Source organism: Oncorhynchus keta, chromosome 25, assembly GCF_023373465.1.
Source record: "Oncorhynchus keta strain PuntledgeMale-10-30-2019 chromosome 25, Oket_V2, whole genome shotgun sequence".
Taxonomy (NCBI): Eukaryota; Metazoa; Chordata; class Actinopteri; order Salmoniformes; family Salmonidae; genus Oncorhynchus; species Oncorhynchus keta.
The window spans coordinates 8,322,456-8,336,619 of record NC_068445.1 but is presented as its reverse complement, the minus strand read 5'-3'; the positions used below and the strand labels follow the sequence as shown (position 1 = coordinate 8,336,619).

The 14,164-nt window shown below is 41.4% G+C and overlaps 1 protein-coding gene and 1 long non-coding RNA gene across 2 annotated transcripts in view; one reads left to right on the top strand and one right to left on the bottom strand.

Moving 5' to 3' along the window:
* Positions 1–291: 291 nt before the first annotated feature.
* Positions 292–12,697, top strand: LOC118358087 (uncharacterized). Its single transcript, XR_004820419.2, has 4 exons — positions 292–547; positions 686–755; positions 12,266–12,334; positions 12,437–12,697. It is a non-coding gene; the product is annotated as an uncharacterized LOC118358087 (long non-coding RNA).
* The window catches only part of LOC118358086 (guanine nucleotide-binding protein G(q) subunit alpha), a 38,935-nt gene continuing 25,645 nt past the window's right edge, over positions 875–14,164 (bottom strand). Inside the window, exons 5-7 of the mRNA XM_035735523.2 lie at positions 13,538–13,667; positions 4,384–4,537; positions 875–4,212 (exon numbers count right to left, since the gene is read on the bottom strand). Of these exons, the coding sequence (XP_035591416.1) occupies positions 4,022–4,212; positions 4,384–4,537; positions 13,538–13,667 (475 nt within the window). The 3' untranslated portion in view covers positions 875–4,021. The remainder of the gene's footprint in view (positions 4,213–4,383; positions 4,538–13,537; positions 13,668–14,164) is intronic.

Sequence of the window (14,164 nt, the reverse complement as noted above, 5' to 3'; positions counted from 1 at the left end):
ATTGAGTGAATGCCTAGAGTGTGCAAAGCTGTCATCAAGGCGAAGGGTGGCTTTTTTGGAGAATCTCAAATATAACATTTTGGTTACTAAATGATTCCATGTGTTATTTCATAGTTTTGATGTCTTCACTATTATTCTACAATGTAGAAAATAGTACAAATAATGAAAACGCTTGTATGAGTAGGTGTGTTCAAACGTTTGACTGGTACTGCATATCTTTTTTTATTGTTCAGGGGCCCCCGAGCAGTCGGGGGGGTTATGTCACTTATGACTGGAACCAGCCCTGGCAGGAAGCACTGTAATGTAACCATATTTGACTTGGCCAATTGGAAATCTAGGACCACATGACAAAAGGATAACAGGAACACTACATCAAGACTCCCAATTTACAGTCTTCCTGCTTTAGAAATAAGATTAGTTTAATTCTTTGTTTGGGCTAATTATATTAAGTCTAACATTTCAATCAAATGTAACATAAATATGAATCCTCTTGAACTCCTCTGCAGGGTTTACCTGTCTGTCGCAACTAAGCCAGTCACCTCACAAGGTAAATATCCGGCAAGTGACTCCAGGATAGGGGTTCTTTATGGTATCTTTATCTCTATGTATGTGTGTGTTGCAAATTTATTGTAGCAAAATACTTTGCTGTACTCACTTTATTTGTCTTCCCTGGGAAATGTTCTAGCTGGCTTCCTATCCTTCTGGTCTGTGTGAATACTGAAACATGTTCACAGAGGAGTCTCATTCAGAGAGAGGTAACATATGATGAAGTGTTCCTTAATTAAATGAGAGCAGGAGGCCCAGCTCCCACAATAAGACAACATGTACAAGTTAACTTTTTCTATCACTTGTATGTAGTTCATAAACAAATCTGTACATTCTGATGATTGGCCATCAATAGCTTTTATTAGCTCAGTTGGTAGAGCATGGCGCTTGTAACGCCAGGGTAGTGGGTTCGATCCCCGGGACCACCCATATGTAGAATGTATGCACACATGACTGTAAGTCGCTTTGGATAAAAGCGTCTGCTAAATGGCATATATTATTATTAATGTACCATCCATTAATATATCCATTCAAACAAATTTGGGTTCCTAGCATATTGTGATAGTGGTGCACATTCTTTTTTTTTGGCAAGTGCCACATTTGGTCCGCGACCTGCATTCTAACTCATCACCCACCCCGATAATCAAGTGCCCACATGTTCCATCCCATAGCCCCCTACCCCTTCAGTATTATAGATCTGAACGCACTAGGTCGTGTTTATTATGTGTAACCGGATTCAGTGTACTAGCTTAGCATATAGCGCTGCCTCCCAGAACTTGCCTCGGACTGCTCTTGAACCATGGTCCTTTACCTTGCCTACACACGTGACCGCCCGCTTGACAACGTGCGAACCATTTTGAGCTATACGAAAAGGTACCAGTTGGTCAGCCCCATTAGCCGAGGAATGAATTTACAATACGTTCTTAACTCCATTGAATAGGCACCAAACCTAAAACATCAACTGCAACCTGGCTTTGTCCAATAAGAAAAACTAGAATTTTCTTGTTCCGTTGTTAAAAAAACGTTTTTGTTGCATGCATAATGAACACGACCCAGAATAAATTCAAGCATGTAGGGACTAGGGGGTGGTTCGAATGTAGAGGTGGTTTTCGTGGACCCTCGACAGCAAAAAGACACTGGAAGGTGTTTTTGAGAGGCGTATGGATTGTTCTCCTGGTCACAGCTCAGTCTTAAATGTTAACATAAGAAACCTCAGGGGTTGCAGCATTACGTTAAATGGCCAATGAACAATTAGCCCCAACGGAACGCGCAGTCCCAGTGTGGGGATGACAAGGGGAAATGGGAAAACTGCAGAGTGCTGTCTCCAAGGCCCTGTTTGAATAAATAAAATAGCTAACAAATGTAGTCAAATAAAGAAAGGAGTCGGATAATGCGTGATGTGGTCATTCCTACATGACAAGTGCTCTTTTCCTGAAGCCAGTATTTAGATTTAAACCAATGGAATTAGCCAGGTAATTTCAGTCTGCATTTTTTTTTACACTAAAGTTAATTAGCAAAAGCGATTGCAGCTTCTGGCATATCGTTTCGTTAGATCATATTGATTGCTCCTTAAGCAGTTCTGAAACTGCACTTCATTTGTTGTTGAGAAATGAACTGGCAAAAACATATACATTCTCATTTTAAAAACAAACAAACGTAAATATTTTTTTCCCCCAAACGAATTAGCCATACATTAGACATTAAATACAATTACATAGATACATTTTTTCAATACCACACATTCAATCTGCCAAAAAATTATGATTACGAAGACAACATGCATGCTGCCATATATACATATACATACATATACATATATATATATATATATATATATATATATATATATATGAGAGAGAGATGTATGTAAAATGATTATAGCATTCATAATTGCACTATACCTCAATAAAATGTCAATTACAGGGTTATGTTTAGGGAATTGTTACAAAAAATGTACATACTCAGAGAAATAACTGGGAGTCAGAGCCACTGCCCCTTTTAACGTGGGAAACAGCTAATCATCTCCACTGCTAACAAACCAAAACAGTCGGACAGCTGGGCTGTGATTGGACAATCAAAAGGACAGAGCTGCATTGTGATTTCTCAGTCTATGTGAGACACTGGCACTGTGATTGGCTGCCACAGCTGCCTTTCAGCTCAGTCCAGGCAGTGAGAGAAGACTAGCGGCCCCTCTACGAAAGAAGAGCCCTTGACAAAAGCGGATTCTCACACTGAATCTGTGTTACCCATCACTGATAGAGCAATGTCCTCCATCCCCCTGGTCCCCGCCTCCGTCTGGTCAAAAGAAAATAATTTCATACTGTGCAAGGTGAACCAAACCCAAGACTTGGATAAAAAGGCCTATGGAATACAACCGACCACATAATCACAACTAGTCACCAGAGGACTTCAGCTTCTACTGTCAATAGTATTATAATTTCCATACAATGACCACAAAACGATTGGCCACTCAATTTGGCATTAACAACACAACAACTCTATGAACTCCAGTGAATGTGTGTTTTGTCAGGCTTGGCATACTGACTCAAACGAGTGGTTTTGGCATTCAACAATGAATACGAGATGGGGGAGGAGTGCGTAACCAAAAACGGGAAACTCTTTAAAATGGTCACATGTGCATTGGCAACTCTTGGTGCCTTCAAAAGGCTGGTGTCCCGTCCTGCTTCCAATACACTTTCTAGTTGACTGTGCAAAGGGGAGCGTCGAGTTAACCTTACTGTACTTCCTTTTGGCATCGGGAATAAACAGGACCTTAAAAAAGTCCGCGTGGCAAAGCGTGCGACATCAACACTGTCTCATCAATAACCTTTTCCTGACCCCGGGGCCTGTGATGGACAATGAGTATCATGGTGCTCACTCCACAACCTAGTTACACGGATAACCTCCTGCCCTGCTGTGTGGCTCAAACGACTCCCACGTCAAACGCTACCAAATCATTTGATGCAATAACGAAAAACAATCATACTTTTTTTTTTTTTTTTTAAATCACAGTATCAACCCTTTTCACCCTTTCTGAGGAAAATAAGTGTGAGGCAGAAGAATGGACGCCACAGACCGGCGGTGGAATGGACCGACTGGGTCAAATCAGAAACACAGAAGGCAGGAGCACCTTGGAATCAAGATCAGAGGCGGACGAAACCCAGCTGTCACTTTGCGTGTCTTGAAAATAAAACGTCACAACGCTTAGCCTAAAACAATTGGAGGAACGGTGCTGTACATATCCAACAACGACATTTAAACCCCCCCAAAACCCCCTCAATCATGTTTTTCTTTTAAATAGACAAAAGAAAGGAAGGGTCAACAATGGCAATAAATTAGCATTACGCAACCATTAGATGTTTGTTTTGGCAGTCAGTTTGACATTCAGTCAGTCAATGTTGGAGAAGGGCCTCGGCCCCAGTCATGCTCCGCTCATGCCGAAGAAGTCCCTTCTAGGATTCTAACTCTATGGCTTTCACACCAGGTTATACTCCTTCAGGTTGAGTTGCAGGATGGTGTCTTTGACTGCGGCGAACACAAAGCGGATGTTCTCGGTGTCCGTGGCGCAGGTGAAGTGGGAGTAGATGATCTTGTCGCTGTCCGGGTTCAGGTCCACAAACATCTTCAGGATGAACTCGCGACCCGCCTGGGCGTCTCTCTGGGGACCTATGTTAGAGACAAACACATATTACAAGCCTTGTTATAACACATTATAAAGGCTCATTCATGCTTTTAACAAGTCATAAAGCATAGAGGTTTTAGGGAACTTTATTTTTCCTGAGGGAATTCAATTTGTGGTCCCCTGACTCCAAATAGCAAACGGGTGCGGCCACTCACCGTCATACTCCGGGAAGTAGTCAACCAGGTGGGAGTAATTGATCTTCTCCTCCAGCAGATCCTTCTTGTTGAGGAAGAGGATGACAGAGGAGTTCTGGAACCAGGGATATGTGATGATGGTCCTAAACAAGGCTTTGCTCTCCTCCATTCGGTTCTGAGGAAGAGACGAAAACAGTTTGTCAAGTCCAGCTGCTATCATTGAAGGGATAGTTCAGTTCAGCTATACTATCCCGTTAAGTACAGGTTTAAATCAACTTTGTACAGCCCAAGAGAGAGAGAGGGAAAGAGAAAGCGCGCGAGAGTGAAAGAGAGAGAGAGAGAGAGAGAGGCCTCCAGATGCTTTTTCAGTTCACCACTGAGCTGTTATTAACTTTCTTTTAACATTTACACTCACTGCTAAACACACACACACACACACCACCTAAAGCACATTCAAAGTCTGTTCTATGGTGTTATCACCATTTATTTTTTATTTATTTATTATTTTATTTCACATTTATTTAACCAGGTAGGCAAGTTGAGAACAAGTTCTCATTTGAAATTGCGACCTGGCAATTTTTTTTAGACAAGAGTATTGTCACACATCTCCCATATGTTTCAAGCTGACTACCATCATTCATGTTCCCAAAAATTATAAGGCAACCTGCCACAATGACTACCACCCTGTAGCACTCACATCTGTAACAATGAAGTGCTTTGAAAGGCTGGTCATAGCACATATCAACTCCATAATCCCAGACCCAGACACCCTGGACCCACTCCATTTTGCATACCGCCCCAACATATCCACAGATTATGCAATCTCAATTGCTCTCCACGCTGCCCTGTTCCACTTAGAAAGGAGGAATACCTATGTGAGGATGCTCTTCATCGACTACAGCTCAGTGTTCAACACCATAGTTCCCGTCCAAGCTCATCACTAAGCTTAGGACCCTGGGACTGAACACCCCCTCTGTAACTGGATCCTATACTTCCTGATGGGCTGAGGTGGTAAGAGTAGGTAACAACACCTCTGCCACACTGACCCTCAACAAGGGGGCCCCCCACGGGTGTGTGCTTAGCCCCCTCCTGTATTCCCTGTTCACCCACAACTGTGTGGCCACGCACGACTCCAACTACATCATCAGGTTTGCTGACGACACAACGGTGGTAGGCCTGATCACCAACGATGTGACAACCTACAGAGATTTATTGAAGGATAATTAACATTGACATCTAAAGGTTTGATTCTGTCGGGAGGAGGTCAGAGGCCTGGAAGTGTGGTACCAAAACAACAACCTCTCCCTCAACATCAGCAAGACCAAGGAGCTGATCGTGGACTACAGGATACAAGGGAGGGTGCACACCCACATCGATGGGACTGCAGTGGAGAGGGTCAAGAGCTTCAACTTCCTCTGTGTCCACACCACGGAGGACTTAACATGGCCCTCTCACACCAGCACAGTCGTGAAGAAAGCACGGCAGTGCCTCTTCTCCCTCAGGAGGTTTGAAACAATTCCGCGTGGCCTCTCAGATCCTTAGGAACTTTTGCACCTGTACCATCAAGAGCATGGCAATTGCACCAACCTCGACCGGAAGGCCCTACATAGGATGGTGTGGACGTCCAAGCGCATCACTGGGGATCAGCTTCCAGCCGTCCAGGACGTACATGACGGGCGATGTCTAAGAAAGGGCCGAAAAATTGCAAAAGATTCCAGCTACCGGAGACATGGACTATTCTCCAGGCTCCCGTCTGGCAGGCGGTACCGGTGCATCAAGGCTCAGACCAACAGACTCCCAAACAGCTTCCATCCCCTGTTAAAATGGCTAACAACTACACTTGATCTTAGCCAAAAGCCAGGGAAGTTTAACAACTACTGCTCCCCTAAAATGATGATTCATTAGATTCATTACTACCGCTACAATGCTGTTCATTGAATATTGATTGCAATCACCATTAATATCTATACTACTACTTGACAATATTACTCCTTTTTACATGTATATATTACCATCAGCATGTTATCATAAGTATTTACCGGTATATATTCCTGTTACCAGTCTCTTTTCAGCCCTGTTTACATTTCCGCCTATCAGTCCAACACTGATACTCTTGCACACCCCCACACGCTTACACTTACATACACACACTTACCACCACACACACTCCCACCCACCACTTATGCTGCTGCCATACTGTTTACTACTATTATTATTATTATTATTTATCCTGCTACCAGTCACTTTCTCCTAATCCCTGCCTACATGTACATATCTACTTCAAATACTCCAGTATCCCTGCACAATGTAAATTTGGTACTGGCACAGACACTGTATATATCTTCCTCTCATTTTCTTGTTTCTCTTGTTTGTTTTTTTATTACATTTTTACTATTTTGATATTGAATACTGCACTGTTGGGTAGCGGCTACAATTGAAGCATTTCACTGTACTTGTCCATGTGACAAATAAAACAAATAAAAAAATGAAACATTTGTGTGTGGTTCTTTGCAAGCAGTACAAACAACCTTTCAGGTCTTCCAAACCTCTGATTTGCATGAAGGTTTAAACTCCAGGTTTGAAGTACAGGGGGAAAACGGTAAAATGGCATAGCTTTACATCCATAAGCTATCAAAATAAAGAGAGTCGGCAGCTGAAACGTTGGTGATTAGCAGGATGTGTACTCCGAGCATGCGCTGACTAACTCGCAAGTGTCTTCACTGACGTTTTCAACCTCTCCCTGTCTGAGTCTGTAATACCAACATGTTTCAAGCAGACCACCATAGTCCCTGTGCCCAAAAACACTAAGGTAACCTTCCTAAATGACTATCAACCCGTAGCACTCACGTCTATATCCATGAAATGCTTTGAAAGACTGGTCATGGCTAACATCAACAACTTTATCCCAGGAACTCTAGACCCACTCCAATTTGCATACAGCACCAACAGATGCACAGATGATGCAATCTCTATTGCACTCCACAATGCCCTTTCACACCTGGACAAAAGGAACACCTATGTGAGAATGCTATTCATTGACTACAGCTCAGGTTTCAACACCATAGTGCCCTCAAAGCTCATCACTAAGCTAAGGACCCTGGGATTAAACACCTCCCTCTGTAACTGGATCCTGGACTTCCTGACAGGCCGCCCCCAGGTGGTAAGGGAAGGGAACAAATCCACCACACTGATCCTCAACACGGGGACACATCAGGGGTGCGTGCTCAGTCCCCTCCTGTAATCTCTGTTCACTCATGACTGCATGGCCAGGCATGACTCCAACCACATCACCGACAACGATGAGACAGACTATAGGGAGGAGGTCAGACCTGACAGTGTGGTGCAAGGACAACAACCTCTCCCTCAACGTGATCAGTACAAAGGAGATGATTGTGGACTACAGGAAAAGGAGGGCCGAGCACGCCCCCATTCTCATCGACGGGGCTGCAGTGGAGCAGGTTGAGAGCTTCAAGTTCCTTGGCGTCCACATCACCAAAAAACGAACATGGTCCAAGCACACCAAGACAGTTGTGAAGAGGGCACGACAAAATCTATTCGCCCTCAGAAAACTGAAAAGATTTGGCATGTTTCCTCAGATCCTCAAAAGGCTTTACAGCTGCACAATCGAGAGCATCCTGATGGGTTGCATCACTGCCTGGTATGGCAACTGCTCGTCCTCCGACCGCAAGGAACGACAGAGGGTAGTACGTATGGCCCAGTACATCACTGGGGCCAAGCTTTCTGCCATCCAGGACCTTTATACCAGGCGGTGTCAGAGGAAGGCCCCAAAAATTGTCAGACTCCAGCCACCCTAGTCATAGACTGTTCTCTCTGCTACCGCATGGCAAGCGGTACTGGGAGTTTATATAGAGAGTGTGCGACTCTCTTTATTTTTATAGCGTTTAGTTTATTCGCTGTTAGTCAGCACCTCTACATAAAATAATTTTCTCTGGGTGTGCGCCAGCTCATGTTTTTAATATAGCTTTACATTCAACCAACTGGTCTTATGTTATTTATATTGTATCGTCACTGTAAACATTAATTGCCTGATTACAGGTCTGCTAAATGACTTAAATGTAAATGTAAATGGTCTCTCTCTGGTTTTATCCTATGGACACAGGTTTCCACTGACAAAGTGGAAAAGTCAAGAGCATTCTGGGAAATGCTGGGAACACACAGATGGTGTGTATTCTCTTGAAGAAGTTCTGTCGCCCGTAGGCTGTATTCAAAACAGCTGTAGGAGTCATTTACAACTGCTTTCCAAGTGAAAGGGAGGTCTAGCTGGTAAAAGCCAGGAAAAAGCAGTGTCTTATTTCCATTATTTTAAATAAGGACAAGCCTTTCTCTTTCAGACGCACAGAGAGGTGTGCCTCTAAAACCCCCATATACACCATAGTTGAGAGAGAGAAGACCATAGTCACAGATATATTCACATTCTTTTGCCCATGGGAATAATGTCATTCGAGTAGAAAGACTGAATTGTACAATGGTTCAGAGACCTGTAATTAACTTACTTTGTTAGAGGTTATTTGAGGTCCTATTGTCAAATGATGTAATTTCATGCAAAGTTATGTTATCTAAATAGTAAAATAGGTGTACTTTCTGAGTGTGTGAGTTAGTTAAACATACTGCAGGTCTCGACATGCGTGCTTGTCTTCTTGTCCGGAACATGGAAAACAAAATTGTCGGACAAGAAGAAGAATCACAATAGCAAACAATTACTCCGATCAAAATTGCATCAGTGAGGCCAACACTGGAATAATATTCAAATACATTTTTCAAGTCCATAAATAAAAAAGCATACATGTCAAAGTGTAGGTGATATGCACATTGGCCAAACAGATGCTGACAGGAGAGAGGCGCCAGAAAATGTAGCCAAACTTTAATGACCCTTTAAGTGACGGAGATATAGGCTAAGCGCCAGTCATGTTTGGCAAATATAATGAAAGATAATTAACATTAGGTTTGATTCTGTCGACACAGGCCCACTCATGGCACTGTCCGTTCAGATCAAATGGTCACAAGGCTGGAGAGTGAAGAACAGTGCAGCACATCACCCACCTGAGCGGAGGAGGCCAGCATTTTGAAACAATTTAACCATAAACTTCATTGTTTATAACCTGGACGTTTTTTCAGAGTAGCCTAGGCTAGCCAAAATACAACCAGCGAATTATTTTATAAACAATTATTATGCCTTTGAAACCAGCATTTTTCTCATGTTCTATTGGTTTTCAAATCAACATTATTTTATTGACCAGCAGTCAAAGGCATAATCGTAGTCATACCAGTAACGCACACTTGTGGTTATATTTAGAACATTTTGGTTCTTTGGACAAGATTAAAGAACCCTTTACTAAAGAAGGCCAGAAAGCATTCGTACCCTTTGACTTTTTACAAATTTTTCTGTGTTACAGCCTGAATTTAAAATGCATTCAATTGAGATGTTTTTGGTCACTAGCCAACACACAATACCCCATAATGTGGAATTTGGGTTCTCTACATTTTTACAAATTAATTAAAAATGAAGAGTTGAAATGTCTTGAGTCAATAAGTATTCAACCACTTTGTTATGGCAAGCCTAAATAAGTTGAGGAGTAAAAATGTGCTTAACAAGTCACAATACGTTGCATGGACTCACTCTTTGTACAATAATAGTGTTTATCATGACTTTTGAATGACTTACTCATCTCTATACCCCACACATACAATTATCTGTAAGGTAAGGGCACCTATTAGTAGATGGGTACAAACAAACAGACATTGAATATTCCTTTGTGCAAGGTGAAGTTATTAATTACACTTTGGATGGTGTATCAATACACTCAGTCACTACAAAGATACAGGCGTCCTTCATAACTCAGTTGCCAGAGAGGAAGGAAACGGCTCAGGGATTTCACCATGAGGCCAAAGGTGACTTTAAAACAGTTACAGAGTTTAATAGGAGAAAACTGAGGATGTATCAACAAAATACTAACCTAATTGACAGAGTGAAAAGAAGGAACCCTGTACAGAATAAAAATATTCCAAAACATGCATCCCGTTTGCAACAAGGCACTAAAGTAATACTGCAAAAAATATGGTAAAGCAATTCACTTTTGGTGCTCACTACAAGTGTTATGTTAGGGGCAAATCCAATACAACACATTGCTGAGTACCACTCTCCATATTTTCAAGCAAAGTGGTGGCTGCGTCATGTTATGGGTATGCTTGTAATCGTTAAGGACTGGGGAGTTTTTCAGGAAAAATAAGAAACGGAATGGAGCTAAGTCCAGTCAAAATCATAGAGGAAAACCTGGTTCAGACTGCTTTCCACCAGACACTGGGAGATTAATTCACCTTTCAGCAGGACAATAACAAGGCCAAATCTACACTAGAGTTGCTTACCAAGAAGACAGTGACTGTTCCTGAGTGGCCGAGTTACAGTTTTGACATAAATTTGCTTCAAAATCTATGGCAAGACCTGAAAATGGTTGTCAAGCAATGATCAATAAACAATTTGACAGAGTTTGAAGTATTTTGAAAAGAATAATGGACAAATGTTGCACAATTCAAGTGTGTGGAACTCGTAGAGACGTACCCAGAAAGACTGTGATCGCTGCCAAAGGTGATTCTATGTATTGACTCAGGGGCTTGAGTAATTATCTAATCAAGATATATTGGTGTTTTATTTTTCAGAAACGTTTTACAAATGTTAAAAATGTTCCTTCCATTTTGACATTATAGAGTACTTTGTGTAGATCGTTGACAAAAAAAAGACAATTAATCCCTTTTAATCCCACTTTGTAAAACAACAAAATGTGGAAAAAGTCAAGGGGTGTGAATACTTTCTGAAGGCATTGAACTAAATATACCCAGTGAAGGCAAAGAACTTAGAGTATAATGGGGATTTTAGAAAGAAAATGCTAACAAAAGCTAACCCAGTCACATCAAACTCTGAAATGCCAGCTAATATTCCCTTTAATTTGTTTCAGCTGTTTTGCATTGACATTTATAGCCATATTAATGAGGCTGCTGCATGATTTGCTTTATCTTGGCCAGGTTGTAGTTGTAAATGAGAACTTGTCCTCAACTGGCCTACCTGGTTAAATAAAGGTGAAATATTTTTTCCCCCGCATGGTCAGAAAGATGGCTAGCTGACGTCTGAAACCGGTAGCCCTCTATGGCATGAGGATGATCGATTTCATATTTTGAAACATTTTTGCCGAGTTCTGAGTGGCAAACAGCAAGGTTGATACAAACCAGTGCTGTTGCAAACTAAATGCTATCTAGAAGCATGAGGAATAATGTGTTTAATGAAAGCTTACAGTCTTGGATTAAAAAAGGGGTTCTATATAGAAACCAACTGTCATTCCAGTATAACCACGCAAGAGGACGGTGATTGAACCAACTTGCATGTCGCCTACCAATAAGCACGTTATTTTTCAATATATTAAGGTAAACAAAGTTGATTATTTAATTCAATAATAATGAAGTTAAATCAAAGTCATATGATAAACTATACGCTAGATAAATAAAGCTGAAAGAATTTGAGCGTGTTTGTAAGATAGCTAGCTACGTTAGCTAAGTTAGCTTACTGAACAAAAAAAGCTAGGCTACTTGCATTTGCCACTTTACAAGTTAGCCAGCTAACTCTTTCAAATAAACAAACTTTTCTATTATGGGATATGCCAAATAGAGCTACAGACCCAGCCTGACATTGGCAATTTGCTAATTGTTACTTTATTTCAGTGTGGAGTCAATTGAGGGGACAATGTGTCATGAAGCCATTAGAAGACTGTTAAGCTGACTGAGAGGCGGAATGTATAAATTATTTATAATAAATTATGTACAATACGTCTCAGTGATTTAATAGCCTAGTTAATCATTACATGACTTTTAAACACACTGTTTATGTTTTGCTCAGTTTGGCAGTAACCCAGAACTAACAGAGGCAGAGGATCTCTCTTTTGGCTGCTGCTGACAACAACTGCATGTAAGTAGTTAGTAATTCTATGTCTGCATTGCATTTTGTCTTCATTTTGTCAGATGAACTCATGCTTAGTTCTGAAGATTATCTCATGTTTTTGCTCCTCAGTCAGGCAACAACCCATACTGTACTGACGGTAGATAGCCCAGTGGCTAAGGAGTGGGACCAGTGGCAGGAGTTTTACCTGTGGACGAAAGGTGGCCAGTTGGAAAAAAATGAACAAAATGTATCTGATAACTATAGGGCTGATGGTTTCACATCCTCAAAAACATTCCCCCGACCGTTGGACCCTTGAGCAAGGCCCTTAACCCCACAACATGCTCTCCATCCAGGTGCGCTGGATGGAGAGCCTGCGACCGTCTCAACTGTATGTGTGAGGTCTGCTGTTTGGGGGGGTGAAAACTGAGCAGAGATACATTTTTGTTGTTCACTGTAACTAATGAACAAAGTTGTATTGTATTGTGAAGAAGTTAGCAAGGGTTGACATGGACCATCATTCATACGAAGAGATGCCTCCCTGGCCAGCAGGGCACATTTCCAATCTCTTCGCATATTATGATAATACATTCTAAAAAACAATGCTGATATTATTTTGTCCATTATTGAATTGTTTATTAAATTATATTCTTGGCAAAAAATATGACTATTTAACAGTACTAGCTATCATTTATAAATGGCACCATGCAAGGTTCTATATGGAAGCATTTTGGTTCAATGAAGAAGAACCTCTAGGGTTCTGATCAATATATAGAAAGTTTGGTGGTTCCATATTTGAAGCAAGCGATAGAACCATTTTTGGTTTTACAAGGAAGTTTCTTTTCCTCAGAGTGCATGCTAGTTGATGCATCTTTACCCTTTCTTAATTTCTAACAGGTTTTTTCATCTCTGCCACATGAAACCGCTCTTACATGTGCAGTGGTCTGTCCCAGAGTCTATTTGAACTGTGAACTTGTAATTGTAATGTTGCAATAATTTATAGGCTACCAAGATTGGCCAACCATCCTCCAGGAGAGCCTTAAAGGGGCAGTGTTTTTTAAAAACAGGCTTGAATATTCAAAGAAGTCAATAGGCAGAGTATAGCCTACATTTTTGTCTGATTCTCTATCACATTTTATTTTTGTATGATGGTTCCTTTCATCATACAAGTAAAAAAAAAAAAAGTTAAAGTCAAGCCCTGCATACTGCACAGTTGTTAATAACAAAGCTCACCTCGTTATCAGATTCTACGAGCACCTGGTCATACTCGCTGAGTGCCACCAGAAACATGATGGATGTGACGTTCTCAAAGCAGTGGATCCACTTCCTCCTCTCTGACCTCTGACCTCCTACGTCCACCATCCTGTCATAGGAAGAGAGGAACAACATCAAGCACAGATGACTAGAGTACAACTACAGTTGGTATGGGGAAATAATGTAGGTCCTATTCGTGTTTGCTAGATTATTGTTTCATTTAAGGGTAGAATTTTGAAGTAAAAAAAAAACAGCTAGCATTTTTACAGCAAAGACATGCTTGAGACTAATGTTAAAACAACTGTACACAAGAAGATGTGTTAAACTACTTTTTTAGCACGGTTGTGCTGCGGTCGTAGGTACGAGGGGGAGCTGAGTATCAACATAACATTAAAACAATGTGTGACATATTTTCATTCAAAACTTTTTGTTTGATATATGTATTCATACTATTTCATCCTTCCACAAGGATAGTCCCGACACAAATCTAGGGTTGCTAGCCGAGCCGTCTGGTCGTTTGTTCAATGGTCCCAGTCAATATTCACGTCATATGAAGGAATTCCCCTAGACCACGCCCACTTTGGGGGAAAACAATCTGTCTTCCCC